Here is a 12,198-nt window from a genome sequence, read left to right as displayed (position 1 = left end):
TTGTAGGGTAGAAATCACAAGACGCATTAGAATAAAAAAATTACAGTTTATAGGTCAATTATTATCTCCATCTCAACACGACCGTGAGATAAAAAAAATCAATTTTACAGCCTACGTGTCAAATTGTAAAAATAATTAAAACTTGCTTAAAAAAATAAATTCGTTCTTTAATATTTTAAAATTTGGCATATGATTAAATTTATTCTTTGATAATTTTTGATCTCATTACTACTACCTCCAACCTTATATCAATCAAAGCGTAAATTTTAATATATTACTTCCTCCGGTTATTTTAGTTGTTCATTTAACTAAAATTGTACATATTAAAATAGTGAGTGTTTTATTTTAAATTATAAAATTAAATACAAATATAATTTTATTAGTTAATAAATAAGATGTTTAAAGAAGTATAATAGTATATGAAACAAATTATATATATTAAAATAGTGGGTGTTTATCTTAAATTATAAGAATAAATATGAATATAATTTTTTTTAATTGTATATTTAGCCAATAATTGATATTTTTTTATAATGGAGGATCTTCTATCTATAAAATAAAAAATATAAATGCTCAATATATATAAATTATAGCGAAGGAGTCCAATTTTAAAAATTTGATTGTACAGGGACAAAATTGAGCACTTTGCCATTAATAGTGTTGCTGTTAAATTACCATAACTAATTAATAATATATAAAAAAATGGAAAAAATGAGGCACTTTATCGTTCGGTAGCGGTCTCATGAGTCACTGTCAGTCATAAATTAAGGGAAAAGGATGGAAAGAGAGAAAGTAAAAAAAGGAGCGGGAAAATGAAATAAAAAAATAAAAAGACCTCACTGACACCTTCTCTCTCCTCCCATTTCCATTATCATTACTTCTCTCTCTAACCTTATATTCTATTATCAACTTCTTCTTCTTTCATGTATATATAATAATTCCCACACCTCTTGTTCATTCTTTCTTTACCCTTTGTGTTTCTTGATTATGTAGTTCCAATCTTCAGGAAATTCAAGAAAATATGGCACTTGCATCTCATGGATTTTCTATTCGGTGAGTTTTCTTGGTTTCTGAATATTTTTTTCGTTTTGGTTTCTTGTTTCTTCATATTTCTTTCTTTCGTTTTGTTTTCTTGATTTGTGTTTGACTGTAATTGCATGCGGTGGTAACGAACACAGTGAGTTTTCTTCAAAGAAAAGGGCGGTGGATCTCGAAAAATGCTGGCCGTTTAGCGGCTGTGGTGGTGGTGGTGATGATCTTCCTCCGATTACTGTCAAGAAATTCCGTTGGTGGTCTCATGAACTCAACAAGATCAAGATTACTAATCAGAAAGAACAAGAACAAGAAGAAGCTGAAGATCAAGACTATGGAATTTCAAGAAATGATGAGGAGGCTAAAGATAATAATAATAATACTGGCCAAAGAGATGAAAAGAAGAAAAAGATAAACATACCATTAAAGTCGTTCAAATCTAAATCTAAATCCCCCAAGAAAAGATCCATTCTTGAGATCTTTGCCGTCTCGCCACAGGTTCACAAAGTTGATGATGACGATGATGAACAAGATGAAGAAGAATCACAAGACGAGAAAGCAAAGAAGAAAATAAAGAAGAAAAGGATCAAAATCAAGAATGATAAAAACAAGAAGAAGATAGCGATTTTGAATAATTCAACCGTGGACAAGAAATTGAACAAGTTCAAGAAGAAGAAGAAGCAGAAGAATTTGATCAACAACAATAAGAGATCAATTGCAAATAAGGTACACTGTTTTCATCATAAAATGTATGATTTTATGTGAATTATTCAAGAAATTAAGCATATTATTCCATGAGATAGGTCAAAAAAACAAGCAGCGGTGGTTGACTGTAACTATATATATACTGTAGGCTTGTGATATATATGTTCACAACTTACAGGTTAGTTTGTTTGATTAATTCAGTATAAAGCAGTACAATTATAAGCAATTTTCAGTTCCAAATCACTGCTGAAAAGGCTGTACATGCATCTGAAGAATCAGACTTATATCAGTGGCCTTTCATTAAGTACTAATTGGAGCTAGCTATTTAACATTAATCATCAAGGCAAAATACAAGAAATGGGGGGTTTTCATGTTTGCTAAGGGCTGAGCAGAAAATGGTTGGACAGTGGGGGTTTGGTACTCCAGCTGTGCTGTACGAGTTGGGCAGAGGTTTATTTTGTCCTTTGGTTAGGCATAAATAAATATATTGATGGATCTTGGGTTAGTGATGATGCTTTTTCAACCATTAATTGGTTGCAATTATTGTTTCTTGAAGATTATCATCATGTGGGTCAAATCTTATAGGGTAGATTTGTATTTGATGGAATCATTTTTCAGTGTTGGTATTATAATTGGTGGGAGTGGGATGTATGATCATATGAATGCTACCTATATCATGTGGCCCTGGGGACTAGAGATGGAAAGTGAAGATTCAAGACTTTCTTTTAATTGAACAATTATATCTTCGTAGCCTAGTTTTAGACTTTAGATTTCTAGTGAAATGGGTGGATTTATATGCAACAAACACAAGTTTTATGTACTATATATATGTTGCATGAAAGCGGAAAAGTTAAAACGGAAAATACTGAACGGAAACCATATTATTTTCAAGAATAAATATGATGTTTCGGAGTTTTAGAAGTATTTTTGGAAAACGGAAAAATGAAATGCTGAAATATAGGGTTCGGCATGTTTCCGTGCAACATAGCATAGGATCTATATGATCTTCCATGACCTTCTTGATGTGGAAAATTTTTATGAAGATGGTGAGATTTCTTAGTAGGATGGTTTATTTAGTGGTGTGTTTATGGCTAACTGCATCGATCATGAAGTGATGTTTTCTAAGTCTTGGAACAATATGGTACATTAGATGATTAAGCAACTAAAAGTTACATGCTGATTAAGTTATGTTCTTTTTCTACATAAGATATAGCAGATTCATTACTAGCTGATGTTTTTGAGTTCCAGACTTATAGTTAAATAGAAATGTTTGTTTAATGAGATTGATTAATTGGTGATGCTACACAAATTGTAGCTGGATTGGAACATGTGATGATAGGCAAACTTCTAATTACGAACTAATTCGAGCTTCAGAGATAACATCATGTATACGTAAATCTTGGTGTTCTAAGTCTTCAAGTTAATTGTTTGCTTAACCAAACATTTAATCTATCTGTTAGAAATATAAGAAAAATAAAATTTGGGTATAGGAGTTACTGAATAGCAATGAAAAGTTATTAGGCCAATATGTTATAGAGGCACAGGCTGAGAGAACTCCATATGCAGTCTAGCTTAAACTAGTTTCTTTGTTAGTAGCTTAAATTTGATTTCTTACTTTCATTTTTTAAGAACCTAGCTCGATAAGGTTGACTTTAACAAAGAGAAGCATTTTCTACGGGATTCTGAAACCACATTCTCCTTTTAAACCTTTCCATTAGTGTCTTTCAACTTAGCTTGACTGTAGGAGAGTCGCATAGCTTAAAATACATCAGCTCGATGAAAGGCAAAATCATTTGTTAGTAGAACTTCTGCTAACAGCTAAAAATTAAAGCCAAAATATCAATGATATATATAACTAATTAACACCAAAAATAGAACCTTCTAAATGAAGTTTAAAAATTCTGATATTTCTTTAAAAAATTCAGCAGCACCAGTCATCTACAAGTTTTTTCGTTGCAATAATTTGCTTCGAATTCATTTACTAACCCTTCTTATTGAACTCGACAAGTTCAAGATATATTCAGTTGTTTTTCAGTCTGACAAGATCAAGATATTCAGTTGTTTTTCAGTGATTCCAAGTCTGTAAGTTGAAATGATTCGATGGTAAATAGATTTTTATGTTTCTTAATTTCAAGTACTTATTAATAAACCTTTGAAGTCTGTGTATAGAGAATGAAATTTGGAGAATCAGTAAGCATTTTATTGTATTTAAGAGTTCTGCACATTCAAGTGTTTCGAGTTATAGAGCATGTAATAATTGTTTTTTCTTTCTTTTAATCTCACCTTTATCCGTGATTACTATCACAAAACCTTAAGGTGTAGTCAACAAATTGTACACGACTACGACAAGCATTTATGCAACTCTAGATCAATCTAGCTCATGTTTTCATCTGACTGGAATAAACTTTCATCTGCTTATTAGTACTGATATTTCATGGCGCAGCTTAAAGATTTTTTTAATTTCTCCCCAGGGTAAGTCTCAGAAGCTTATGTTGCCAATTCCGGAGAATTCTTCAACAAAAGTGAATGGTTCATGTTGCAAGAAAAAGATAACGAAAACTATTCTGAATAATGATGGTTCATTACGCCGAAATAAATCAGGACTAAAGGGTTCTATACAAAAGAAGCATGGAGTTCAAGCATCAAAATCCAATGCAAAGCATCATAAAAAATCATACATTCCTGTTCGTGGTATTCTGAAGAATCATGAAACAACATTTTCTCAAAAGAACCCTCATGAAGATTGCAATATGTCGGGTGGTAGTCAGGCGATGTGTTGCGAACCTCAATATCCGGACAGACATGTCAGGTTCTCAGATAAAGATGACATACTTGGTCAGAGGAATAAAAACTCCAATTCCTTTGAGAAAAATGTTTTTGATTCGTATAGAGAAAGTCTTTCTAGTCAGTCAGAGCACAGCCACTCCACGGAAAGTGATAAGGAATCAGATGCTGTGGGGATGGATGGAATGGCTGCAGTTTCTTTTAGCACAGGAAATGGAATTGGATTACAGGCTAACAATAACAAGCAACAATTGCCATGTATTAATAATTTTGCAGGAATGCCAGATTTTCCAAGGCCGCAGCGAGAAAACGAGCAGCATTTTTTGGATAAATCATCTTTAAATCCAGTTATTCATGGTAATAATTTGCACATATATGCTCATGGGTACCCAACTCCACCAAATATGTCTGCACATGCTGGCATTTCGAGACTTCTTCCTACAGTAAATGAAGCAAATAATCCGCCTGCTTCTCCATTATGTGGTAATTTATCGATGACCTCCAATTCTAGAGGAAAATCCATTGATTATTATGAAGATGGCATACATAGATTTCCTTCTGTTGATTCATTTCCAACTCCAAAGGTATTTATACAGCCGGAGTCTCGTAATTTTCCTATGATCGAAAGAACCAACAGGAGTATGCCATTTATGCCTCAATCTTCGGTGGAAAGTATCACCGGCCAGGCTTTGCAAAGCCAATCCAATTGTCATCATTCCCCAGTGGGATTAACTGGTCCAACTGATTGGAGGCAAACAGTTGGTGTCTCGGGTTCGAGGTGCATAAATGGGGAATTCTACGGCTTGCCTCTAAATTCACATGGGGAACTGATTCAGGTGAATTCAAGTGGTAGAGTTGGTTCATATCCACACAATTCTATCAATCCTGGAAGTTTCGCCGAATTTGCAACTCAAGAGCATCGTAACAAGCAGGCTATTCCGAAAGGTCCATTAAATCTTCTACCCATTCAGAAGAATCATAATATTTCTTTACCAGCTCATTTCGGTGTTACTGAGGTGCCAAATTCTGGCGCGCTCGATGTTCATTTGCCAACTTCTGAGAGAGGAAGCAGTAAAAGTGTGTATCCATTGGATTCAAATGTGAGTTCACTGAATAACTCTCTCAATCAATGCAGGGAATACTTTCAAAATCAGAACATACCGGGAATTATAATGGCGCAACTGAAGGATAACCCAGGTAACTTATCGACTAGAACTGTGCAACCAACGATGAGGTTGATGGGGAAGGATGTTGCAGTTGGCAGAAGTAATTCGGATATGCAAGGATTCGAGGATGGGAGTGTTTGGACGGATAAGGAAATTATACAAGAGCATCGTTCTTCAAGTAATGATCTGAATTATTCGATACAACTTCAGTTGTGTTCAGAACTAGACAAATCAAAGGAAACTTTACATTTTCCTCTGGAATTTGACAGCAATTGGGCATCATCTCAAAGCAATTCTCAGGTGAAAGCTCAAGAAGCTAGAGCATCCCACCCATGCTTCAACTGGAAAACTAGTTCTGCATTCAAAAATGGAAATCTTGCCGGTGAACAGAATGCTACTTTGCATTTTCACCCATCTGACTTGTTATACAAGGAATCTAATTTGAAAGATCCCTTTATATCTGGAGCTGAAAATGCAGGTATGAGCTCTCAGCTACCTATGCCCACTTTACGGAATACAGATCCGAATTTGGGTTGGAGACCTGCTGATTTTCATTACCAGCAGAATCTACCTAATGTTCGGCAGTCGGCTTTTGAGTTCCCATTCTTGCACCCAGACTGTAATGAACAGATTCAATCATCTTCGTTCCTCAGCTCCTCTAAGAACCTGCCTCCGTGGTTAGCACACGCAACCATACCAGTGAAAATGGCAACTATGCCTTCTCCAAACTTTTCTTATCCTCAAAATTCTGCGATTTCAAGTCCATTTCTGAGAAGTTCACCTGGATCACCACCACTGTTTGTTAGACCTCCAGTTTTTCCATTCAGTACTGAAGTTCATCCGAATTCTTCCATGAACACGAGCTATAATGTTCCCGATCATTGTAAAAAGAGCAAGAAAAGGCCTGCAGCTATTGCAGGCGGTTCTTCCAAGGCGTCGAAGATGCCAAGCTTGATGCAGGAGCTGGATCCAAGTGATGTATGGCATAACATCAGAGCTTATGAATCCAGCACATGTGGTTCATATGAAGCTGAAAAGAATCGGTTCGGAGCTTCAGGTCCCATTAGACTAACTGCTGGGGCAAAGCACATCATCAAACCGGGGCGAAATGTGGATTATGATAACCCCAGGCTTATCCATTCTACTATTTCGTTTCCTGGTGTCACTGATTCCGACAGCTTTATAGATTCTCAGAAGAAATCAGCAACGATTTACAGGTTTTAGGTGTAGGAATTGTCATGCTCAGATTTTATGTTTATTATATAGCCTGTGTTCCCCTTTTTTTGCAGTCAAAACTGACTGCAACAGGTGGATTTATGTGGCTATTTTTAACAATGCAACTGCTAAATGTTGATGGTGAATTTAATATGCTTCTTTTTCTTTATATTTTTTCCTTGGAAAATGACTTGTGCCCTTTACCTCAGAAATTACAAATTGTACGAGTTTGTAATCTTTTAATTCTAGACTTCTTTTAAGTTAGAGATTATCATAATTGAGAATTATAGTGAATTTGTGACGAATTCTTTCCAGATATTAAACCGAGCTGTTGTGTATTTAACACCCTGACAATGAGGGGCTTAAGTAGACTGTTCTTAAAACATTAAGAGGTCAATTGAAATTGAAAATTCTTTAAGGACTTAAATTATGGCTTCTATGTACAGGTTACATGAGAGTTTGTTACAACTCATGACAATTCTTCTAAATTGATACAACAACTTAATTAAAAACACAGATTTCATAGTATGCTGATACAAATCTTTTTAGTGCTTCTTCGCTTCTTTTTCAGCCTGAGAAATCAATTAAAACATCGAGTTAATTTTATATTTTTACCAATCAATATAAATAAATAAAAAGACTTAGCAAATAAAACAAATTTTTAATTTTATAATTTAAAATACAAACATTTAACTTTTTACTATTTGAATCACCGATTGAAATTACAATTACTCAATGCTAATATGAAATGCCGGAACATAAAAAATGAGGGCACGGTAAGATGGATTCCAACGTCCACATCAGCACCCATTGATCAAATTTTCAATCGGTGATTGGAACCGTAGTTAAATAAAAACTCATGTTTCGAATTACAAAATATAAATATTGAAAAATTACTAAAAAAAAAACATATGCTTAATTTAAGTTCTTATTTCTAAAAAAATTAAGTTCTTACAGCTCTTATAGCTCTCTCAAAGGCATCCCATCCATATTTTTCAACATATTGAACCACAGATTTTCTGGCATCAAGGCTCATCATTTGCAAAACTATCCTCTGATCATCCGAATAATTTCCGCTCACTCTTCCGCCAATTTTCACGTATTTTCGAACAAAATTCTCGTATATATAAGCAGCCCCATTGAAAATTGGCAACACCAACCACATACAGAACACCATCTTCATATACGGCCAAAATGGTAGCCTGAGCCAGTGTATGAAAAATATTAAAATAATTACTATCAACTAAATGCTTAGGAAAAAATAGTAATTACTTAAAATGCATAGAAAATAATATTTTGGATATATTTCTAAAATATAATAAATGTGACAATTAGAAAAGAAGCAGAAGTGGGATAGGCTTACCAAATGAGGATTTTGTAGCAAGAAAGCTCAAATAGGGTTACGAATGAATATATAATCCAATATGTTAGCCATTGTTGATCATCTAATGTCGAGGGGCTCTCAATGGCTCGTAGTGATGCGTATCTGTTCGTTCATTTGAATCACATCAATATTATATTCCGAGCGTAATAATTAAAGGAATTATAAATTTCGTATCGAAATCAGAAATAGTTCACTTATTTTTAAGAAAAAAAGTGAATGTTGCACTTACAATGGAAAAACAAGCATGATTCCGGGTCTGCGATTAAAAAAACTCGGATTAACATTATATAAACTAAATATGACACATGAAAATTAATTAAAAATTTATGCCACACTAAAAATGATATGATATATACAGATTAGACACTGAAATAGCTAACAAATTAAGTAAATAATATACCCAACAAGGGCATCCAATCGCTTTGCAACAATTCCAAGAACACCCATTTTTTTCTCTTTATCTCTTTGTATATGAAAATGATGAATTATATGAAGAAGATAAATTAAGGTAATTAATGTATGTAAGAAAATGTGAAGGATGAGATTGTATTTAATTGGCTTTATGTAGTATGTATATGATGATAATTGTAAGAAAGTAAAGAATATTTGTGTAGGTTATGCCCTAAAGTTTTTCTTTGCTTAATTCCCTCCATCAACAAGAAAAGTATTGACACAGAAAAATAAAGGAAAGGTTAGACTTAGATTTGTCTGATCCCATTGGCAATATCAGCAACCATAACTTAGGAAAATGTATTTGGTATACTTTACGAGTGACTATAGTATCTTTAATAGAACTTTTATTTTAATGATTAAATTTTAGTATTACCAATAACAATATGTTAATAAATGATTTCGGGTGAATATCTATTTACGTGGACAACGAAAATAGAATGTTTGTCATGTATTTGATTTACTTTAAGATTATCAAACTATATACTTTATGTTAAAATCGATATTGACTTGTAAATAACATGAAAAACTTGAATCAACTAAGCAAATTATGCGAGGACTCCATTTTCCTGAACAGAGCATACCTTTTAAGTTACTCATACAGAATCTAAGTATACAGCAGGTTGAATCTGAGTCGAAACAAATCACAATTTTACGAACCTGATATTTTCTATATACAAACATAATGCTGCCATTTCGTCATTGAAAATTATAATTCTTGTAGTGCTACTACTTGAGTTTATAGATTTGCAGTTATTGATAAATTACTGTTGAATGTTGATCAATGTCATCTAAAGTATAAACAATGGAATTCAATAGATTCTTGTAAAGAATACCTATCTATGGAAATTGGACAAGAATGCTGACGTGTATGCCAAGCTAAAGCAACAATGAAACTAGTTCTCATGCCTGAAGCACCTGGACATGGACAATGGAGAATACATTTGTGTCAAGAGTCCTAAAACGTACAGCTATATTCTTCCAAAGGCGAGAGTTAGTCCCTCCATGTTCTTCAGGACTGGAAACATCAACCAGAGTGAAGCTCATGTTGTTGCGCACGATGCAAAGCTTCCCATTGAGTGGAACCATCGCAGCAGCTTCCAAAGCATGACACTTATCCAGATGAAGCTTGCTATCTATAAGCTTGTTCCATGAATTAGTGTCACTATCATACACCCTAAGCTTGCAGCCATCCCAGCAATCCAAAGCATACAGCCGCCCGTTTAAAGATGGTGTATTGCGCAAACCAGCAACCAGCCCACGACTGCTTGGGATCCAGCTATTAGTTTCAGGATCATAGGCTTCATTCATGACCTCACGGTTGGACCCAAGACCTGTAACAACCCACTTTCCATCATGAACTACACCTATAAAAGGAATCATAGCTGTGCTCATGCTTGAAACAAAGTTCCATCTGTTTTTGTTAGGATCGTAAACTTCAGCTGATCTAGGAGTGGTTTGAAATCCTTTAGACTCGCCACCAGCCACATATAGGCAATTATTTATAACACAAGAACAAAAGGAATGACGTTTTCGGAGCATGTTTGGTGCCCTCTGCCATTTATTTGTCCGGGCGCTGTAAAAAATGACCCGATTCATGGACCCCTTAAGCGGATCCTTCCCTCCAAATAAATATAGGTGACAACCATTCAGAACAGCACAACCAAAATGGTGGGCCTCAGAATACTCCTCAGGAACTGGTGGAAGTGGCTGCCAGAGCTGATAAACAGGATCAAAAACATTCCATGAGATCTTTCCATTGCGGTGTTTCTTAATAACATAAACCCACTCCTCTGCCAGTCCGAGAGTAATCCTCTGAGAATAGAATAAGTTCCCAGTCAAAAGGCAGTACCATCTCTTACAAACTAACCGGAGCTTTCGGTGTTCATCCCGGGGAACTCGAATGAGACATGCAAAGGCAAGCTTATCGGGAAGGCCAGGTAGAAGGTTTTTAGTCTTGTGTGCATTACAAAGTTTTGATCCCGAGTCAAACGTCGACCTTGCCTCGGCCATTTTTTTTAATCCAGAAAGTACTTTGCAATAACATGATGCTGAGTCAACCTGCAACATTGCTTGACAATGTTAAGCATGCATGAAGAGTTTCATATATACTACTATTATTGGTTAAACTATTATGCTTATATTCAGTGTTGAATGTCAATGGACAACAGACATGAAACTGAGCCACTCACATTGACATAATAACTGGAATTGATGAACACAGCATTTTTTAATAGCTTCAGCCTTGAGCTGATAAAAACTAGATCCAACATAAAATGTACTGAAACAATTAGCTAAATCCATGGTCTTCAGGTTTGGGTGTAAGTTAATGAAATGTAGCACCATCTAGTGTCAAAATATAATTACAGTACATAGAAAATTCACATGAATTCCTAAAGCATTAGATTGATACCAAGAATGCACGAGAAATAATACAGAAAATTCTCTTCTTTAATCCACTAATGTCCATGTTAGCAATCAAAAAAAAAAAAAAAAAACCAACAAACTCTCTTAAAAGAATCCATATAATTATATGACCAAATTAATCAAAAGGGTCCAAAAAAAATCTAGAATTCGAGCAAGAAACGATCTAAGTAAAGAAAACAAACGAGGATTGGGCGAACTTACTAATGGCGCTTCAACACTTAATCCTTTCGATGATTGTGTCTGCGGTGGTTCCATCTATCAACGTGAAAGTTTGTGTCTTTGTTTTCTGTACGATCTATCTATTTCTTGAATGCGCTCCCCAGTGGTCGCTCTGCTGCGTCTGTCCCCTTTTCTCGGCACCTCACTCACTGACTGACGAGTTCCGATTGTTTAAATTCTAAATGTTGTCCAAGTTTATAGGATTTTTTTGTGTCATGTCGTATTTATAACAAGCTAATGAGAATTTGCGGTAATATTTTTTTTTTTATTACTTAATTTTTTTATTATGACCTTTTTTACATATCTAACACATCGTTGGTTTGTTGCACGATGACATTGCACAACAGTTGCGTGCAATAATTTTTCTTTTTTGTTAGTATCTCACATTCTATTCACACATGTTTACGTTATGGTTAAGCTGGCATATTGCCAAGCCTTTTTAAAAAGGCTTTGTTTGACCAAAGGAAAATGTTTAAAAATAATTTTAACATTGCCTCTAAATCTTTTAAAACCCTTTAGCGCTTTATTTGGAAAAAAATAATATAATAACAAAACAATAAAAAGTTTAAAAAAAAAAGAAAAAATAACATGGCCCCTACCGTTTTTCCATTACCGGCCCTCGCTGTTCTCAGATGAACTCAGATGGGTTCGTTTGAAGACAGAGGGGGGGCAATGACGGGGGAATTTTAAAAAATTATCTCAGGTTTTTCTTTTTTATATTTTAGACATTTTAAATTTTTAAGATGTTTTACTGATACGATAATTGATGTGGAGAATGTTTATTTTTTAACATGTCACGTCAGCAAATGTTACTTG

General features: G+C 34.5%; 3 protein-coding genes across 3 annotated transcripts; 1 reads left to right on the top strand and 2 right to left on the bottom strand.

Moving 5' to 3' along the window:
* The first annotated feature begins 845 nt into the window (after positions 1-845).
* Positions 846-7,071, top strand: LOC126676961 (uncharacterized). The gene is made up of 3 exons (XM_050371344.1): positions 846-1,053; positions 1,179-1,758; positions 4,209-7,071. The coding sequence occupies exons 1-3, from the start codon at positions 1,022-1,024 to the stop codon at positions 6,909-6,911; spliced, it is 3,315 nt and encodes a 1,104-aa protein (XP_050227301.1). The 5' UTR covers positions 846-1,021; the 3' UTR covers positions 6,912-7,071.
* Positions 7,072-7,299: 228 nt separating this feature from the next.
* On the bottom strand, positions 7,300-8,837 carry LOC126676963 (HVA22-like protein f). Its single transcript, XM_050371346.2, has 5 exons — positions 8,687-8,837; positions 8,516-8,542; positions 8,266-8,388; positions 7,858-8,104; positions 7,300-7,474 (listed from the first exon to the last, which is right to left on the bottom strand). The coding sequence occupies exons 1-5, from the start codon at positions 8,731-8,733 to the stop codon at positions 7,448-7,450; spliced, it is 471 nt and encodes a 156-aa protein (XP_050227303.1). The 5' UTR covers positions 8,734-8,837; the 3' UTR covers positions 7,300-7,447.
* A 463-nt stretch (positions 8,838-9,300) lies between these two features.
* Positions 9,301-11,578, bottom strand: LOC126676962 (F-box/kelch-repeat protein At1g55270-like). Its single transcript, XM_050371345.2, has 2 exons — positions 11,365-11,578; positions 9,301-10,797 (listed from the first exon to the last, which is right to left on the bottom strand). Exons 1-2 carry the CDS (start codon positions 11,416-11,418, stop codon positions 9,640-9,642), a joined length of 1,212 nt encoding a protein of 403 aa, XP_050227302.1. The 5' UTR covers positions 11,419-11,578; the 3' UTR covers positions 9,301-9,639.
* Positions 11,579-12,198: the final 620 nt, after the last annotated feature.

The sequence above is a fragment of the Mercurialis annua genome, linkage group LG4 (genome assembly GCF_937616625.2).
Source record: "Mercurialis annua linkage group LG4, ddMerAnnu1.2, whole genome shotgun sequence".
Taxonomy (NCBI): Eukaryota; Viridiplantae; Streptophyta; class Magnoliopsida; order Malpighiales; family Euphorbiaceae; genus Mercurialis; species Mercurialis annua.
Note: the sequence above shows the minus strand (reverse complement) of the source record. Positions and strands in the feature narration are given on the sequence as shown.

Coding starts and splice junctions, on each gene's coding strand:
- LOC126676961 (XM_050371344.1), top strand. CDS start 1,022: ATGGCACTTGCATCTCATGGATTTTCTATTCG. Junction 1,054..1,178: donor TCTCATGGATTTTCTATTCG/GTGAGTTTTCTT, acceptor TAACGAACACAG/TGAGTTTTCTTCAAAGAAAA. Junction 1,759..4,208: donor AGAGATCAATTGCAAATAAG/GTACACTGTTTT, acceptor ATTTCTCCCCAG/GGTAAGTCTCAGAAGCTTAT.
- LOC126676963 (XM_050371346.2), bottom strand. CDS start 8,733: ATGGGTGTTCTTGGAATTGTTGCAAAGCGATTGGATGCCCTTGTTGG. Junction 8,389..8,515: donor ATCATGCTTGTTTTTCCATT/GTAAGTGCAACA, acceptor ATGAACGAACAG/ATACGCATCACTACGAGCCA. Junction 8,105..8,265: donor TGCTACAAAATCCTCATTTG/GTAAGCCTATCC, acceptor ACACTGGCTCAG/GCTACCATTTTGGCCGTATA.
- LOC126676962 (XM_050371345.2), bottom strand. CDS start 11,418: ATGGAACCACCGCAGACACAATCATCGAAAGGATTAAGTGTTGAAGCG. Junction 10,798..11,364: donor TAAGTGTTGAAGCGCCATTA/GTAAGTTCGCCC, acceptor GCAATGTTGCAG/GTTGACTCAGCATCATGTTA.